Source organism: Schistocerca nitens, chromosome 11, assembly GCF_023898315.1.
Source record: "Schistocerca nitens isolate TAMUIC-IGC-003100 chromosome 11, iqSchNite1.1, whole genome shotgun sequence".
NCBI lineage: Eukaryota > Metazoa > Arthropoda > Insecta > Orthoptera > Acrididae > Schistocerca > Schistocerca nitens.
In genome coordinates this window covers 107,901,542-107,922,052 of record NC_064624.1, presented here as the reverse complement: position 1 = coordinate 107,922,052, position 20,511 = coordinate 107,901,542, and the positions used below count along the sequence as shown (strand labels likewise).

Genomic DNA, 20,511 nt, shown 5'->3' with positions numbered 1-20,511 from the left:
TGCATAAAAACATTTACACTGTGTTTTGGTGAAGTGAAAAGCATTTGTTATGAACAAAACTCTGCAAAATACATTAGTATGTGCATTTGGTTATCAATAACTTGTGAGAACGCGAAAGAAAAAGTCTCTGCCACAGTAAAATATGATAGGCTACCATTACAGGATATTGTATAAATGGTCTAACATAACCGTGTAATGTAAAATTAAGAATTGAATCAAGGAAACCCACTTATGATGGCACAGATGTTGAAAAATGTTTGGGTTACATGAAAAAAAAACAGTAGTTTGCATAATAGGCAAATCTTATATCCAATGAATTAAAAAGCTGTTCAGAGGCCTAGATTTGGACAGAACAAATAAAGTAGCACATATCGAGAATTATGTGCCCGGGGGTAATGTGAAAATCCAGTGAAGAATATTAGATGTGAACGGCCATAATTGTGTTATTAGTTAGAGAAGTGTGGTGATAACTTATAAAAGTACTAACCTCCTCATTTTCACGTCAGTCTTGGGTTCTCAGTCTTTCGATCTCTTTAAATAAGTCATTTTCATGCATAGGACGCTTTTCTTTTTAATTTTTTCCATGTGACGTAAATACCGTATTGGGAAGGATATTTGTGGATATGTTCCAAGTATTTTTGTGTAAGGGAAGGGTGATCTCCATTCCCTCATTGCAGAGTAATGATGTAATTGTGATTTATTACATTTGTTTTTGTGAAAATACTTTCAAAACAGTAAAAAAGCCAATCAAAGGCAGTGTGTTGCGGTCGTTATTGCTGCGGGAACAGCTCGTGCCACTCTTCCGTTGCATTCGGTGAACCCTCACATGAGGTGCAAGTTGGCCAGCTCTTCACCAGTTAATCAGTGCATACTGCCTTGTACTGTTGGCAGTGTATAACTAATACTATTGGGAAAAAAACCTAAGGCAGAACTGAGCAGTACTGAATGGAAGCTTGAGGGCAAAGCGTAAATTGGGGATTACTGTTGTCAACAGCAAGTACCGTGTGCAACTGGAACAAGGTCACTTGCTAGCAAGACACAGCGTGTATCATTGACATTTACACTCCTGTGCAGGTAGTTTCAGTGCGATAGTCACAAAACTAAATGGGGATAAGAAATCAAATGACATGCAATTACTCAGTAATGAGCCAATGGAGACCACTGGCTCCTTATACGAAAATACTCTGAAAATATCCCCGATCAACTTTGGGTTCAACTGTTGTATATGTCCCTTGATTAAATAGCAATTCCTGTTCCTTGTGGTCTGTTGATCTCCGGTGCCACTTATTGGTTACTAGACAAGAACTTGTAAAACCCTCACTGCAATTAGTTGCACCGGTGTCCGTGGGAATGGGAAGGGGTGAGGGATGAGGCAAGATGGGGCATTTGCCTCCTCCTGGAATGTGTGTGTAGAATTTTTATTCATTACAGAATTTTTGCTCATGTCAACCTATGATTGCCTGTGACTTTACTAAACTTTATGTTTAACGTTGCTGTGTGCACTGTAAAATACTGTGACTTTACACTGGCATGACAAAAGTCACAGGATAGTGATATGTACATGTACAGATAGAGGTAGTATGTACACAAGGTGTAAAAGGGCAGTGTATTGGTGGAGCTGTCGTATGTATTCTGGTGATTTCTGTAAAAAGGTTCCCGACACGATTATGGCTGCACAGCGGGAATTGAGACTTTTAATGCAGAATTTTACTTGGAGCTAGATGCACGGGACGTTCCATTTTGAAAATTGTTGGGGAATTCAGTGTTGCACGACCCACAGTGTCAAGGATGTGCCGTTAGTACCACATTTCAGAGGTTAACTCTCTCACCTCTCACCATGGGCAACAACCGAGAGCAGTGACATTTGCATAGAGTTGTCAGTGCTAACAAACAAGCAACACTGCATGAAATAACTACATAAGTCAATGTGTGACATACGGCAGACGCTTCCGTCAGGGCAGTGCTGTGAATTTTGGAATTAATGGCCTATGGCAGCAGATTACTGATGTGAATGCCTTTGCTAACAGCATAACATTGCGTGCAGCGCTTCTCCTGGGCTCGTGATAGTAAAGTTTGGACCTGAGACAACTGGAAAACTGTTGCTCAGTCAGATGAGTACCGATTTAAATAGGTAAGAGCTGGTGGTAGGGTTTGAGTGTGACGCAGACCCAGCGAAGCCTCGGGCCCAAGTTTTCGACAAGGCACTGTGCAAGCTAGTAGTGGCTCCATAATTGTCTGGGCTGTGTTTACATGGAATGGATTGGGTTCTGGTTATGTTTGGCTACGTTGAGACCATTTTCAGCCATTCCAGAACATCATGTTCCCAAACAACAATGTAATTTTTATGAGTGACAAGGCCACAGTTGTTAGAGATTGATTTGGAGAATGTTCCGGACAGTTCGAGTGAATAGTTTGGCCACCCAAACCATCTGACATGAATCCCATCGAACAATTATGGGTCATAATTGAGAGGTCAGTTCGTGCCCAAAATTATGCACTGACAACACTGTCGCAGTTGTGGACAGCTGTAGAGGGAGCATGGCTCAGTATTTCTGCAGGGGACTTATGACAAGTTGGCGAGTCCATACCACTTTGTGTTACTGCACTGTGCCGGCAACAGAAGGTCCGACACAATATTAGAATGTACTTTACGACTTTTGTCACATTTGTGTGGCAGTCACTAGATATTTTGGATTTAATTTTTGCTGTGAAGCTGTTCATGGGAAATGGCACCAATTCCTTGGCAAAAATGGACCGATATGACACCGTGATGTGCGAAACCGCAGCACAACTTGAATATGGCAACCATATTTGTGGCTGCAGTCTGCACCAATACCCTTAAGCAAAAAATGAAAAAGGGCTGAAAACAACAAACTATATCCAGTAATGTGATCATCTGTGAAGTTCTGTAGGAAACAGTTTGTTGTAGGATGGCATTAAGAGTTCGACAATCTTTTTTTTTTTTTTTTTTTTTTTTTTTTTTTTTTTTTTTTTCCCCCCCCCGGTTTCTCCATTTCGAGGAGTATCTTCTGTTGGCTATTTCTGTTAGTGTTAGACACTATTTTGTCATTATTGTCTTTTTGATGTTCAGGTGCAACCTAACTTTAAGAGGATATGAAAAAAATATTATTTGTAATTATTTTTTAGTTTTTTTCATAACTTGTTGGATACTGTGGGTTTAATCATAATTGCAATTAATTTCAGGTTTTTGACACACAAAAGTGACATCCATTTTCATATTAATAATAAAAAAGATGCACTTCATACATAGTGTTTAAGTACAGTTATTAACTGCTAGCGAGTCTTTCAGGTTGTATGGCTGAGCTCCACCAGAGTTGCACTGGCCGAAATGTTAGGAACAGAAATGTTCTGTGGTTCACGGCCATACAATCCAGAAGACTCGCCAGCAGCTAAGACATCCAGTAATGAAAACATTAATTTTATGAGTACCTTTGTTGTTTGTGTATCAAAGTAATTTACCACAAAATACTAAATGGATGTCATTCATTTGAGACGCAGTAGGATTTGTGCGTGTATTTTCATATTTTGGTGGCATGACATGTTTACAAACTTACCAAATCAGTTATGCCGAAACTGATGATTTTAGAATCTTTACTTCTCTTTGCAAAATTTTTATAGTTGTCCATAGTTAGTTGTACACCTTTTGTGTGCCAACTGTAATATTTTGGCTGGTCAGCATAGTTTTAAGACAACTTCGTTGGAAATACTGAAACTATTTGCGCAGCAAAATTTCTGTACAGGCTTGCGTCCGTGTCTAGTGTTGAGAATGTATTTTTGCATTCTGGTGCAGAACTCTATAAAAGGTCGCCAGTGGACATCAGGCAGGAAGTTGAACATTCACCAATATTTAAAAACCAAAGGAAGAGAATACCTCAAGTAGCCCCTCCTATAATTTATCAGAATACTTGGCTCGGAAAGTGTAATTTCTGTATAACTCATTATCTACATTTGCACGATTCCTCTGCAGTTCATAAGTAAATGCTAGACAGAAGGCTCATCAAACTACCTTCAAGCTATTTCTGTACTGTACCACTCTCAAACAGCGTGCAGGAGAAACAGACACTTAAATCTTTTCTTGCGAGCTCTAATTTCTCTTATTTTATTATGATGATCATCACCCCCTCCCTCCTATGTAGATGGGCACCAACAAAATATTTTAACGCTCTAAGGAGAAAGATGGTGATTGGAATTTCATGAGAAGATCTTGCCGCAATCAAAAATGCCTTTGTTTTAATGATTGCCACCCCAATTTATGTATCATATCCACGGCACACTCTCCCTTGTTTCACAACACTACAGAATGAGCTGCCCTTACTTGAACTTTTTCGATGTCCTCTGTCAGTGCTATCTGATGCAGCTCTCACGCTGCACAGCAATATTCCAGAAACAGGTGGACAAGTGTAATGTAAGCAGTCTCTGTAGTAGCCATGTTGCATTTTCTAAGTGTTCTGCCAATAAATTGCAGTCTGATTTGCTTTCTGCATTATCCATGTGATTGTTCCAGTTTGTTATTTGCAATTATAATCCCTAAGTATTTAGTTGAATTTACAGCCTTTAGATTTGTGTTTTTTATCCTATAACCAAAATTTAGTGAATTACTTTCAGTAATCATGTGGATGACTTTGCACTTTTCATTATTTAGCATCACAACCCACACAGATATCTGCAAACCATCTAAGAGTGCTGTTCAGGTTGTCTGCTAAACCATTTATGTAGATCAGGAAGAGCAAGGGCATATAACACTTCCTTGGGAATTGTCAGATATTGCTTCTGTTTTACTAAATGACTTCCTGTCAGTTACTACAAACTTTGACCTTTTCGACAGAAAATCATGAATCCAGTCAAATTGTGTGCCTACTCAAGAAAGCCAATTTTTGAGGCATATAGTAACCCTCAAATTAAATTCTTTGATGAGAGTAATGTATAAGTAATAAAAAGAATAGCTACTGAGTTCTGTGTAAGCTCTGTTTGCATTTGCATGGAGCAGTTATTACAAGACCTGGAAAAGTTGCGTTGAAACTACACTACAATTTTGTGGAAAACTTTAGGTTTATGATTTAATGTGGTGAAAACCACAACTTTCTTTGGAAACTGTTATTCAACACAATTTACATTGCAGTGCTGTAATATGCCACTTCTGGTTTCTTTAAGCATCTGCCTAATGTTTCAAAAACAATACCAGGGAAGGAAAGTTGCTACTCACCATATAGTGGAGATGCTGAGTCGCGATAGACACAGCAAAACGATTCGCACAATCATAGCTTTCGGCCAAGGTGTGTGTGTGGGTGGGTGGGTGGGTGTGCGCGCGCGCGCGTCTGTGTGCGGGCGTGCGCGCGTCTGTGTGCCTACTGCTGACAAAGGCCTTAATGGCCGAAAGCTATAATTGTGTGAACCTTTTTGTTGTGTCTTCAGTCCATCCTGGATTTTCCATTGTTTGATCAATGTTCCAAAAATCTTTTTGTATGTATCAGTCCACAGTCACTGTAAATTTCTTAGTAGTAGTAATTTTTTTTATTTTAAGAAATACACGATGGTTATCTGTTCAACACATTGACCACTGTGCGCCCACCAGTGGCTACAGCATAACTGCACACGTGAAACAGTGTGTCCGCTAAAGGCCACAGCAGAGTCTCACAGCTAATGCCGTGTGCTTGGGCTGACGTGGCATTGAAACATCTGTCGCTAAGTGTGTGGCAGTCTGTGTGTTAAAACACGATATGGGACATGTGATGTTAAATAACAGCAGTTAATTTTGTATAAGGCTTGATAAATCTATGATGATTGTAAGCAAATAAAAAAAAGTTTAATTGCTATTTTGTACCGTGTAACCCATAGCATAATCATGGAGGCTAGAAAAAAATAAGACTTCGTGCAAAGTGTTTGTGTCAAAATGGTGACATATTTGAAGAAAAGTAAATAATTTGGGTAAAATAACTATGAACAGGTCAAGAATGAAAAAAGGAGGCATCTCACCACCATTACAAGATGGCTCTTCTCAAAGTAATAAGCTAAAGTGTCTATAGCTAATGATGCTGCTGTTGCAGAGACAGGTGATGAAACAATTGGGCAATGACATAGTTGCCTGCAGTTTTCAATGAAGTGAGCACAGAACACAGCAAGCCCAGAACAGGTGCCTATGCATACACCAGTAGCCATGTAGAGATTCAGCTGCACCAACTTTTTTAAAATTTTTGTCCATGGGCTGCAGCTGTTTGCATACCGTAGTCGGTCAATATTAATGTTTCAGAGGCAGTTTTACAACTATTTTATCAGCCGATAGGGTTGTCATATTAAGAAGGAGCTCCTTTTGAATAGTGACCCTTACCAATTGAAAAATATCACTGACTAATGCTTCCTTTTCGGGGGTTGATGGCAAAGCAACTTCGTCTTGAGAAATTAGTGAACACATTTGTTAGATATTTCAGTTTGGCATTAACCAGTTATGTTCAAAAGTACCAATTTGATCAACATATGAAATTCAGAACGAATTTTCACTTCACAGCAGTGTGTGCACTTGTTTGAAACATTGACTTATTAAAACTCTGTTGGACCTGGACCAGAACAGAGAATGTTTGCCTTTTGTGGGCAAATGCGGTACTGTGTGAGCTATCTAAGCTCGACTCACTCTCAGAACTGTCGTTGCACCAGTAACTATCTCCTACCTTCCAAAGTTCTCATACATGCCTAGCAGGTCTAGTGCTTCTGGAAAAAGGATGTTTCAGAGAAATGGTTTAGCCTCAATATAGGGAATTATTTCCAAAATTAATTTTCAGCCTGCAGCACAGAAACCACTCCAGAGCACAAAATTTAACGTTTTGTGCTAATATAATTTTTTTTTTTTTTCTGCAGAAATATTGTTCTTACACTTTTCATCCTCCCAAAATGCTGTAAGCTCCATCTCTTAAGAAGTTGTCCCCTCCCCCAGATGTGATCATCAAATGATAAATTGTTCTCACTTGCATAGATGATTAATGGGTATCAGTATTTTGACTGACAAATTGTCATTATTTTGTAAAATAAAAATTGTTTGACCTACCTTTTTGTGTTCAGAGATTGCATCTGGTAATTGAAATTGCTTTTGGATGTGATTTTTTTTTCTTGTACATGTTTACATTTCTCCTTGACTCACGTACTACAGCTACACTCAGAATGGATTGCTCCACATGTTGGACCGTAACAGGAGAATCAAACCGAGGCCCGAGCGCTTCCAGACGTCTAAGGACAAGTTTGACATCCTCGTCACTTGCGAGGAACGGGTCTATGACCAAGTTATTGAAGGTGAGAACCAATCACAACTTAACACTGTAATTATTGGAAAGGAATTCTCTAAGTAGATATTTTGTTTTACTTCATCTTGCAAATTTTATTCTAAGTTACATCATTGCAGTCTCTCTATACATTACACCAGTTACCATTATGTGTGATTTATTATCTGATGTAATTGCATGATTTGTCTTAAAATTTTTGATTTGTGTGTCTTTTGGCTGGAGGAAAGTTCATAAGTCACAAATTTTCTAATTTTAAATTTTGCGAGTTAAACATGAATTTACTTTCAAGTAAAATAGCGATTGAGAAGTGAAAGGCTTTCGCCAAACCATCAGACATGGTTTTGAAGACAGAGATAATGATCAAATTCAGATTTTGTTAAGCAGTATACATTTTTTTGGTCTCCAGTAACAGACAGGAACACACATGGAAATAAAACATGTTAGTCACAGAGAAAAGTGTTACTAAAAACTCACATGCAGAATAGATTCATATGGAAGGGAGAACTGGAAAGTGAATATGATGTAAAATAGCAATAATTGGGAGTCAATATAGTAAACTGCTCATGAAACTGAAGTGTGGCACCAATTCTGGCATATCATTCTCCCATAATTGTAATGAATTAGTTCTCTTCCATTATTTGAGTTGAATAATTTCCACTTTTTCAAATAACAATAAACTTTACTATCATATTCACACTAACAGTTATGATAGTGGCAGTGGGGGGGGGGGGGGGGGGGAGAGAATTTTGTCAATCGTCGGATCAAAACTTTCTTTACATTTAGAATGACCCTTGTACATTGTGTAGCACTATATGCTTTACTGAGAACTACGTTACATTAAATAGACTGGCCTTTTAAATATTTCCTGAATCGTTGGATGACACTTGTTGCCACTGCCCTGAAAGCCCTCACTTTCCTGTCACTTCTTGGAGGATGTGATGTATCCTGTGAATGCCTGTTTCAGCACTGGAGAGCAGAACACCGACTGACAACTCAGCAGTCCACGTCATCAACATTGACATCCAGGACAATCACGAGGAGGCGACGATAGGAGCCTTCCTCGTCTGTGAGCTGATTACGATGGTGAGTCTCCGACCATAAGATCTTGTGGGTCACTGCTTAATAACCTGTTGCGTCTGGTGAAATAAGTTTTGTTAGTACTTTTTTTTTCTTTCTTTAGCAGTTACACTTCATTAGTAACTGAGATTAGACCAAAGTTAATTTTGAACTGTTGATAAATTTGGAATCCTGATATTTCGTAGCCACAATTCAGGCTATAAGGAAAGAATAAGTCCTGTAATACATGGGAAAATTGAATTCAAAGGCAAAGTAAAATAGTACCTTCTTAGTTACTCCTATGATTTATGAGAATATTTGGACTTTGAGATCTTATTTATCATAAGGCTTCGTGACACACACAAATATGTAGAATGTAGAGCAATATACATTATAAATACAATATAAAATCTTATAAACGAACATGTAGAGCATTTGAGCACTTCAGGGGTATCTGTTGAGAGGCCAGGCAAATGTGAGATTCCTGAAGAATGGCAGCAGCATTTTCAATATTTGCAGGGGCAGCAATCTGGATAACCGACTGATCTGGCCTTGTAAGATCAACTGAATCGGCGTTGCTGTGCTGGTACTGAAAACAGCTGAAATCAAGGGAGAACTACAGCTGTAATTTTTTCCTGAGGGCATGTAGCCCTAATGTATGGTTAAATGATGACAGCTTCCTCTTGGATAAAGTATTGTAGAGGTGAAATAATTTCCCATTCAGATCTCCAAGCAGGGTCTACTCATGAGAATGTTGTCATCAGGAGAAATAAAACCGGCATTCTACCGATTGGAATGTTAGATCTCTTAATCGTACAGGTGGGTTAGAAAATTTAAAAAGGGAAATGTATAGGTTGATGTTAGATATAGTGGGAATTAATGAAGTTCAGTAGGAGAAGGAATAGTTCTTATGGTCAGGTGAAAATACAGGGTTATAAGTACAAAATCTAACAGGGTCAATGCAGGAGTAGGTTTAATAGTGAAGAAGAAAATAGGAATGCAGGTAAGTTACTAAGAACAGAATAGCGAACGCGTAGCCAAGCATAGTGGATGTGTAGCAAAGATAGACATAAATCCAACACCCACCACAGTAGCACAAGTTTATATGCCAACTAGCTCCGTAAATGAAGAGACTGAAGAAGTGTATGATGAGAAAGAAGGAATTATTCAGATAGTTAAGGAAGACAAAAATTTAATTGTGTTGGGGGACTGGAATTGATAGTAGGGAAAGGGACAGAAGGAAAAAATTTTAAGTGAATGTGGACTGGGGGAAAGGAATGAGAGAGATGCTGCTGGGTATAATTTTGTAAAGCCCATAATTTAATCATTGCTGGTATTTGGTTTAAGAATCATGAGAGACACCTGGGGACACCATAAGGTTTCAGATTGATTATGTAATGGTAAGACTGAGTCTGGAAACAGATTTTAAACTGTAGGACATTTCCAGGGGCAGTTGTGGACTCTGACAACAATTGATCGATTATGAATTGTAGATTAAAACTAAAGAAATTGCAAAAAAGAAGGTAGGAAATTAAGGAGATGGGACTGGGATAGGTTGAAAGAACCAGAGGTTGTTGATAGTTTCAGAGAGAACTTAGGCAATGACTGACTAGAACAGGGGAAAGGAATACAGTAGACGACAAATGGGAAGCTTTGAGAGATGAAACAGTGAAGGCAGCAGAGGCCATGGAAGAGCCAGAAATGACAAAATTCTTCTATTTATTGTGCAACATGTATGAGACAGGTGAAATACCCTCAGACTTCGAGAAAAATATAATAATTCAAAGTCCAAAGAAAGTAGATGCTGACAGACTACCGAACTGTTAGTTTAATGCATCACAGCTGCAAAATATTAACACAAATTCTTTACAGGAGAATGGAAAAACTGGTAGAAGCTGACCTCGTGGAAGATCAGTTTGGTTTCTGAAGAAATATAGGAACACGCGAGACAATTCTGATCCTGTGAGTTCTTGTAGAAGATGGGTTAAGGAAAGGCAAACCTAAGTTTATATCATTTGTAGACTTAGAGAAAGCTTTTGATAGTGTTGACTGGAATACTCTCATTCAAATATTAAAAGTGGCAGGGGTAAAATATAGGCAGTGAAAAGCTATTTACTTCCTGCACACAAACAAGACAGCAGTTATAAGACTGAGGGGCATAAAAGGGAAGCATTGGTTGCGAAGGGAGTGAGACAAGGTTGTAGCCTATACACAATGTTATTCAATGTTGTATAGATTGAGCAAGCAATAAAAGAAAAATTTGAAGTAGGAATTAAAGTTCAGGGAGAAGAAATAAAAACATTGAGGTTTGCCAATGACACTGTAATTCTGTCAGAGATAGCAAAGGGCTTGGAGCAATTGAATTGAATGGACAGTGTTTTGAAAGAAGGATATAAGATGAATGTCAACAAAAGCAAAATGAAGATAATGGAATGTAGTCAAACTAAATCAGATGATGCTGAAATATGAAAGGAAACATTTAAAGTAGTAGGTGAGTTTTACTATTTTGGCAGTAAAATAACTAATAATGGTGGAAGGGAGGAAAAAAGGTAGACTGGCAATGGCAAGAGAAGTGTTTCTGAAGAAGATGTATTTGTTAACATTGAATGTAGATTTAATTTGTTAGGGGGTCTTTTCTGAAAGTATTTATATGGCGTGTAGCCATGTATGGAAGTGAAACATGGATGATAAACAGTTTAGACAAGAAGAGAATAGAAGCTTTCATAATGTGGTGCTAGAAAAGAATGCTGAAGATTAGGTGGATAGATCACATAACTAATGAGGAGGTACTGAGTAGAATTGGGGAGAAAAGAAATTTTTTGTACCACCTGACTAGGGATTGGTTGATAGGACACTTTCTGAGATATCAAGGGATCACCAGTTCAGTATTGGAGGTAAGTGTGGGGGATAAAAATTATAGAGGGAGACCAACAGAGGAATACAGTAAATAGTTTCAGAAGGATGTAAGTTGCAGTAGTTATTTGGGGAGGAGAAGGCTTGCACAGGATAGAGTAGCAAGGAGAGCTGCATCGAACCAGTCTTTGGGCTAAAGATCACACCCAAACTTATATCATTGTATGATCTTTTGGGCATTCGTCTGTGATGTGTCTGATGGTCTGTGGTTTTCCACAGTCATAAAGTGGGGATGGTTGCGAACCCAATTTGTGGGGAGAAGAAGAAGAAAGGGGGGTGGGGGGGGGGGAATTGCATATCTATCATGTTGGACTCTGATTTTGTATAGCATTAATGATATTTTGTGTGACAAGTCAAAACCTAATGGCTTTGTGTGGTACACAACATATTGGTATATTGTTGTACTGTTGATTCTTGAGTCCATGCATTAGTAACTCATCTTCCACAGTGACCCTTGCTGTTATTGTTGGTGGTCTTCTAGAGTGGAGTTGGTTATGGTTTGTGTCATCAACATCTTGATGGATTGGTAGATTTTTATTACCCATGATCTTCTTGTACACGTTCGTTAGAGCACTTAAACAAAGTAGGGGGAGGAATGTGGCTTATACTGGCAGCCATTCCGTATATATTGATTTTATTTTATTTATTTATTTATTTACTGTTCCGTGGGATCACATTAAGGAAAAGTCTCCATGGTCATGGAACGAGTCAATACATGAAATTATAACACGATTGTAGAAACAGATAAAATGAAATAGAAGAAACATATTCAGTTGTAGATTGTAGAAACAGATAAAATGAAATATAAGAAACATATTCAGGCGACAGGTCGTTAGTTTAAATAAAGAAAATCAAGAATGTAACACTGGAATTTGCTTAATTTTTTAGCTCTTCCAGGAGCTCCTCGACAGAATAGAAGGAGTGAGCCATGAGGAGACTCTTCAGTTTAGACTTAAAAGTGTTTGGGTTACTGCTAAGATTTGTTCTTGTGGTAGCTTATTGAAAATGGATGCACCAGAATACTGCACTCCTTTGTGCACAAGAGTCAAGGAAGTGTATTCCACATGCAGATTTGATTTCTGCCTAGTATTAACTAAGTGAAAGCTGCTAACTCTTGGGAATAAGCAAATATTGCTAACAACACACGACATTAAAGAAAATATATACTGTGAGGGCAATGTCAAAATTCCCAGACTATTGAATAGGGGTCGACAAGAGGTTTTCGAACTTACACCACACATAGCTCAAACAGCCCGTTTTTGAGCCAAAAATACCCATTTTGAATCAGAAGAATTACCCCAAAAACTAATACCATATGACATAAGCGTATGAAAATATGCGAAGTAGACTACTTTTCGTGTTGAAATGTCACTTATTTCAGATACTGTTCTAATGGTAAATAAAGCGGCATTTATTTTCTGAACAAGATCCTGAACATGGGCTTTCCACAACAGCTTACTATCTATCCGAACGCCTAGGAACTTGAACTGTTCCGTCTCGCTTATAATATGCCCATTCTGTCTGATTAAAATATCAGTTCTTGTTGAATTGTGAGTTAGAAACTGTAAAAACTGAGTCTTACTGTGATTTAGCATCATATTATTTTCCACAAGCCACAAACTTATTTCATGAACTACATTATTTGATAGTGTTTCAATATTACACACAAGATCCTGTAATACTAGAAGGCATATCATTTATATAAATAAGAAACAGCAGTGGCCCCAGCACCGACCCTTGGGGAACGCCCCATTTAACAGTGCCACATTGGGACTGAACATCACTAGCACTCTCAGTATTGCGGAGAACTACCTTCTGCTTTCTGTTCTTAAAGTAAGAGGCGAACCAATTGTAAGCTACTCCCCTTACTCCATAATAGTCCAACTTCTGCAGTAATATTTTGTGGTCAACACAGTCAAAAGCCTTCGTTAAATCAAAGAAAACACCTAACGTTCACAACCTTTTATTTAATCCGTCCAAAACCTCACAGAGAAAAGAGACTATAGCATTTTCAGTTGTCAGGCCATTTCTAAAACCAAACTGTACATTTGACAGCAAATCATGTGAATTGAAATGCTCCAGTAACCTTGTATATACAATATAACAAAGTAACCTTGTATATACAATATAATCACAGCAAGTACCTAGTCATGACCTTATTTAGTTGGGAATCTTTTCTTTTGTGCTTATTGGCTGTTTAGCCAAAGTGGGGCACAATGTTCAGTGATAGAGAAGATAAAACCCATAGCAGAAGAATGTAGGGTAGATGCTGCAGGTTGTACCATATAGCTTTTTAGTGATGATGATCCTCATTTTCAGTTTTTCGCCTGTTTTTGTTAAATGCTCACAGAAAGATTTCTGTCAAGGTTTACACCCATGTATTTTGGTGTGGTGTTTTATTAAAAGTGAGTGTAATGTTTTCAAACTGTATGTCTACTTTTCTTCCAGCAAGTTTATTTTATTTAGGTGGAAGCTCAAGACCTCTGTTATGGTAGCATTTAGTTGAAGTCCCCATTTGCAAAAGTACTTTACTGCTACCTCGAGGTTTTCCTTTATAATTATCTCTGACTGGTTGATTTAGCTATATCTTGTTGCAAGTACGTAGTCATCAGTGTAACCGAACTGCTTTGAATTTGTTTTTGGCATGTGTACGGTGTACAAACTGAGAAGTGGACTAGGGACTGATCCCTGTGGTAGACTATTTTTTAATTTACTATGGGAACTGATGTTGGATGAAGTGTCTACTCTGAACTTGGTCTTTTAGCATATTCTCAAGATTGGACAAGATTTTACATTATGCCTTCTCTCCATACTGTGTCACAGCTGCAGTTTCAAGTTGCCACTTTTGAGGAAGCTTTGATACAATTCCTCACCCTCTTGGGACCAACAAGAGATATAATGGTTTCCGTAGCCTCTTGGTATAAACTTTTTGGTGTTCCTAATAATGGCACTAGCAATTCTTTTGTAGTTTATGCTGGTAGGAATACCCAGCCTAAGCATTTGTCTAGTTCTATAGTGGGATGGGCATACAAGATTAGAGGAATTTGTGTTCCTATTCCTATTATTGCTGGTCGTTGCTGGTTAACACTTAAATTTGTGTTACATAGATTCTTATAATACGGCGTACACAATGGGCCACAGTGGTATCGGAAATGAGCAAAGTTACACAAATGCTTACTATGCAGGAGTAGATAAAAAAAAAAGAACAGCTTAGTAGTATAAGAGAAGGAGCAGTGGTTCTTATTAAAGTAGCTGTTTTTCTGCTAATGTACATGTATATGAGGGCAGTCTAGAAATTGTTTCCCAATTTTACAAAAAAGCATTCATATTAAAAACTTTGTTGCAATAGATACAACAGTGTTTGATCTGTTTAAGGATGTAATCACCACCTGAATTGACATTGGCCTTTCATGAGATGAGCTTTTGTATTTCTTTGTCATAGAAGTCTTGGGGAGGAGAGGGGGCATTGTTCTGGGACAATAAAGGCATTCTGCTTATTGACTCCCTGCCCAGAGGTGACACAGTGAATGCTGGACCATAAATGTGAAACACTGTCAAAACTGCAATGGCTCATTTAGAATGAGAGGTGTGTGAATCCCAGTGCAGGTACTCTGCTGATCCGTGACAATACTCGCCTATGTAAAACTCGGTGCGCAACCAATGTTCTGAAGGAGTTCGGCTGGGCTGTCTGATCATCCACCGTACAGTTATGATCTTGTTCTCAATCAAGAAATTTTTGTCGTATACTCAGGACTGTCACAGTGGCAGAGAGCTGGACTACCACAACTTGTTCGATTCCCGTGCGGCAGACTCCTGTGACACAGGAATAGAAAAGTTGATCCCTTAATATAACAAGTACCTGAATTCTGGTGGTGATTATGTCAATAAATAGCTCAAACATTACTGCATCTGAAGTCTTATCAAGTTTTTCACATAACTGCTACTTTCTGGTCTAATCTAGTGTCTTCACAAGGTCAGCATGACAATTGTGGGTTTGGCATTGTTAAAGGTGGAGGGGGTCGGATGCTCTTCACGTTGGCAGTTTACACCAGTTGTCATATAATTCTTCTCTTACTGCCGCCAACCCCCAGCTGATCCCACAATGTGCAGGGTTTCTAATCTACCTGATACACAAGGGATGATAAATCCTAAGAAACATTTCTTCCAACCTATGCCCCCTCCCATTCACAGCTACCTAAGAGTAAGCCAAGCCTAAATGGTAACTTATACCATTTTAATTATTTCTCTCTCTCTTACACACACACACACACACACACACACACACACACACACACACAAAGATCTTTCATAAGTTTCATCATCAAAGAGAGCTGTCAGGGTAGTGGAGCAAGTATAACAGGCAGAAGCAGCCACTCCAGGCAATTGAGTGCTGACAGGGATATGGAGCCATGCCACCTTCAGTGCCATGGGCAACTGTGCTGTGTTTCTCAGTTGAGGATCCACATTGCGTACACCTGATTGAGATGGTCCTATAGATTATTGACTGGGTTTAAATCTGGCCGATTTGGTGGCCAGGGGAGTACGGTATACTCACTCTGGCACCCTTTGTACCACACCCGTAGACTGTGAGCAGTGTGACACGTTGCATTGTCCTGCTGGTAGATGCCACTGTGTTGAGGTAAAAGAAACTGCATCTAGGGGTGGACATGGCCCCTGAGGATACAGTTGAGTCGATCCATTGTTCCTTCTAGAACGATTAGATCACCCGAGGAATGCCACGGAAATATTTCTTAGACCGTAACACTGCACCCCCAGACCGGATCATTCCGACAGTTGTTGTGGGGTGTTTGCTCTGACGTTTTGTGCCGTACGTGCCAACAGCTGTCTGTCCGAAGGAGCATAAAACGTGACTCATTTAAAAAGGCCAATTGCCACCACTCAGTGAATGTCCAGTTGCAGTATTGCAATGCAAATTTCAGCCCTTGTCACCAATGAACAGCTGTCAGCACGGGTGCACAAAGCAGGTGCCTGCTAAGGAAGTGCATATGCAGAACATTCGCTGAACGGTTGTTGAGGAGATGCTGTCAGTAGCACCTCAGTTCATCTGGGCAGTCAGTTGCTCAACAGTTGTACATCTCCATTAATTAAAACTTCCAGGCTGAATTGGCGTGGTCCGTTTATAAAACTATTTCTCCTACTGCAGGCAACATCTTCCGAGGTGAGTCGGCGACTGGCTGCTAGGCGCCGGTGGTCCCACTTATATTGAGCGCTTAGATGACGCCACCACTCGTCACGTGCTTTTGACTTTAAAACTATCTCTGGCTAGTGCCATCTCTCTCGATTACAGGTAATCGATTGTCACTTCGTCGGTACAAAGTCGACCGCCATATCTTGTTTAGTTTTAATCCTTCTGCTTTTCTATTAAAATTATTTCTGTGCTTGTAGATCTCTATAGCTTCTCTATACATGCGAGTATAATAATGTGAGGTCCTAGCTATCACGTTTGTCTCACTAAATTTTATTTCGTGATCACCATCTTTGAAAACGTGTTCCGCTACAGCTGATTTGTCAATCGGTCCCAATCTACAGTTCCTTTTGTGTTCTGTTAGGCGGGTATTAACACTCCTTTTAGTTGTTCCAATATAAACCGTGTCACAGCTACACGGAATTTTATACACACCTGGGGTAGCTAAGGGGTGTCGTGCGTCTTTCGCCGATCTTAAACTTTCACTAATTTTCTTGGTAGGTCGAAATATTGTCTCCACTTGAAACTTGGCCTAAACTATACCAATACGGTCCGTGATGTTATGAATAAATGGGAGAAAAACACTTTTCTTCTAGGGTGGAGTGCTCGATCTATTTCCTTGTCAGTGTACCCATTTCTCTTGAAAGCTGTTCGCAAATGGCTTAATTCATCTTGCAAGATACCATCACGGACCGAATTGGTAAAGTTTTGGCCAAGTTTCAAGTGGAGACAATCTTTCGACCTATCTGTCGATAAACTGAAGAGCGAACAGCACTTTTGATGGGTAACTGGTCTTTCCTAGAAGAACGCTCTACCTGTTGTACAGAATTACAATGAATCAGTTTCCTCTTTAGCAGTGCGGTGCAGTATGTGGTGAGCCACATAGTTTCTATTGTGCATTCTTGTGTTAGTTATATTAGATACTGATGTAGGTGTTCATGCATTTATTGAGAAATAAACTGTCAGGAATATTTGAACACAACAGTCCCACTCATTTAAAAGGTGGGCTGTGGAAGGGCTGGCAAAACATCATCAAACAGCCTGTGGGTGGTCATCATAACATAGTTGGATAAAGACTGCGGGGACAGGCATATTCACTCTTCAGTTTAGGGACAGACTGTAGATTCAGTATTTTCTAAATTAAGGGTATTTGTGAAGATACATGATTGGTACTATTCATATTGAAACTAACATCCATTGTTCCACATACAGCAACTGCTTGTTCTTCAGCTGTAATTTGGTAAATGTGCCATTCTGTTTCAGATGGCACAGAGTGAAGACCTGGATAATGACATTGATGAAATGCTCCACGAATTTGAGTCGAAGTGCCAGCGTCCCATCCTCCACTGTGTCCTGTTCTACTGATGGAGACTGCATGCTGCACGAACAGAGGGCAGATAGAAGTTTCTACTGACACGCGCACGCACTTTGCGACGTCCGGTCCCTCGGTGAGGGGACGTGAGAGGAGCGGTGGTGTGCTCGCACACCGATGCGTTTGTCTGTACCTCACTTTCTGTGCGAACCGGCGAAGAAATTTCTCTTCTCTTAGCAGGTTACCTTCTGGTGCTCCAGAAATGAGTGATATTTGTTAAGTTAGTTCGGATTGAGGAAGTCAGAATTCCTCTTATAAGTCTATAAACAGAAAGCTTTAATAAAAACTGATTTCAACAGTGGCACTGGATGAATAGGCCACTACAGCATTTGTACTATGACATTTTTATTTTGTTACATTTTTAAGAAAGAAGGAAAGAAATAATGTTTTTCTTGCAGTTCTGTGTAGTTATAGCTAGCAGTGTGCAAATGCCGGCACATTAATCGGTTTCTGTATCCTCCAGCCTGTGTCGTACAGAATCGTAATTGGTTATTGGGGTCCGCGTATTCTGAGATGACTGCCACAACCTGTTGTGCGAAAGACTTACTGTAGAGGTTGAGGCATAATACATAGCATATTTAACTCTCATTTAAGCAAGCAGCCAGTAAGATTTCTCCGGGTTACCTTTATGTCCACCTTTCATATTGAAAAGTAATTGTAATCCAATGACAGCTAAATGCAGATGCTCAAATTATAGTAGGAATAAGCTTTCCAATTGCTAAAAGGCTGGCAGATATATACCGATTTGTTTTAAAATGTTCGGGAAAGTTTATAGGGCACCTGGAACTGAAGTTATTTTCAGGATATTGATGGGGTAGGATACAACTTTGCAGCCATCAGTGCAAGAATTTCACAAGAGATTGAGCTCTCAATTCAGAATTGTACTGTTTGACAGTGCACAGTTGTCATCTCAGAATTGTGTTATTACTGTGTTACTAAGTGTAGTGTCACTTATTTTTTTATTTTAATAGATTAAATGTAGCAAATATGAGATTATCTGGAACTATACTGATAACTGAATACCTTGTATGAATGTTCCTGTGGAGACATTGTGCTACCTAATGTGTTTGTCTGACCCACATACTTGTAGTTGCAGTTATATGAACTGATGCTGGACATATGCTAATAACAAATGGTCTTGTCATCCTTTTGTTCGCTCAGTAGTGTACTGTGTGTCCAGCACAAATTGCTGATATGTTTTAATATCTCCTTAGTTCTAGATATTTGAAAGTCCTTCAGTACATATGTTTATTGCACTATAAGGCTTACTGAGGAGAAGTTGAATGCATAGAAGATGGTAACAGCAGGGGCAAGAATGCATTTGGGTGAAAATGATGCAGAGATGACACACCTGTGATAGATTCTGGCAACAGTTTCAAAGAAGAAAAGAAATTGGGTGAGAGTGTTGTGGAAGTTACAGCACCAGGTGTTGTGGAAGTTACAGTAAAGTGTTGTGGAAGTTACAGCTTAGAGTGCTGTGGAAGTTACAGCGCCATGACTGCTACAGGAAGAAACTTTTGTAGCAGATTGAAGTATCTAAATCCCCTGCCCTACTTATGATCTTTATTTATTCATAGCATCTCAGGAATGTGAATATGTATTAGGTGGCCTTCTGTGACTGATGCAATTTTGTGCTTGCTTACCAGGGTGCTCGGATATTTATTTCTCATTTTAATGGTACATGCTGTGCAAAATACACTTGTCATCATTTACTCACTGCTATCAGTCCTACTCTGGAACAGTAGTGACTCTCAGTGGGTATTTTTACTGTTGGGCATGTGCCATGTAGCTGTTGTACAAGAAATCCAGTTTCACTCCCAGCCTTTCTGGCAATCTGCTTATTATGCACTCGACTTCTGATTTTTCCTTACTCCCTTCTTCCTTATAAAAATAAAGTATGAAAGTGAAAATATAACTTTTGTCTCTCTTCTTAATCAGAAGATATAAATGGAAAAGAACTTCCTGACATACATTTCATTCAATTCTGCATGTGAGATGTATCTGTGTAATTTCTGCTTTGAAGTATGACATAGCTGTTGTTTCTGTATCTGTAATTATCAGGAAATAGTGTAGTATAAACCTGAAGTAACAGTATCTGTTTATCTTACAATGCTCAATCAATTCTACATATAACCACAGTGCAGTTTTAGTATTAAGGAGAAATGTTGAAACTTTTGCTCAGTGCTTCCATAAAACAATCTCTCTTCCATTCTGATGTTGCGATATGTATGCATTGGTAAACAGATTACGTATATTAACATGTAGTATTTTACTTTTTGTAAACTATGTCAGTCTGAATGAAACTAAAATTGAAGCAATTACGGAGCTGTATTTGCACACTGCTAAATGTTTTCTGTTTTTTGTTATTCTATTTATATTGCAAAAGTATTATTTATGTCATGTGTTTAGAATTAATGTCAGATTTGTTCTGGAGGGATGAGGAAGAAGTGAACTGATTATTGTACTAGCATGTCTTTTGCTTGTCCCTCCGTTCTTAGATTTTTGCCAATTTTTTACCTCAAGCTGTGAGACTACTGGATTGTGTGCAATTGCCTGTGTTCCATATGGAGGAATCCATTAGTACCATGGGCGATATTGTGAGACATAACGATTATATATATATGTATACAAATAACTTTTTTGTGCTTATAATTATAAATCATTATTTCTGTAAA

General features: G+C 38.9%; 1 protein-coding gene across 1 annotated transcript in view; it reads left to right on the top strand.

Annotated features, from left to right (window-relative positions):
* Positions 1-20,511, top strand: part of LOC126212964 (RNA polymerase II subunit A C-terminal domain phosphatase SSU72) — a 46,907-nt gene extending 26,396 nt beyond the window's left edge. Inside the window, exons 3-5 of the mRNA XM_049940489.1 lie at positions 7,160-7,299; positions 8,254-8,372; positions 17,728-20,511. Coding sequence (XP_049796446.1) covers positions 7,160-7,299; positions 8,254-8,372; positions 17,728-17,829 — 361 coding nt within the window. The 3' untranslated portion in view covers positions 17,830-20,511. The remainder of the gene's footprint in view (positions 1-7,159; positions 7,300-8,253; positions 8,373-17,727) is intronic.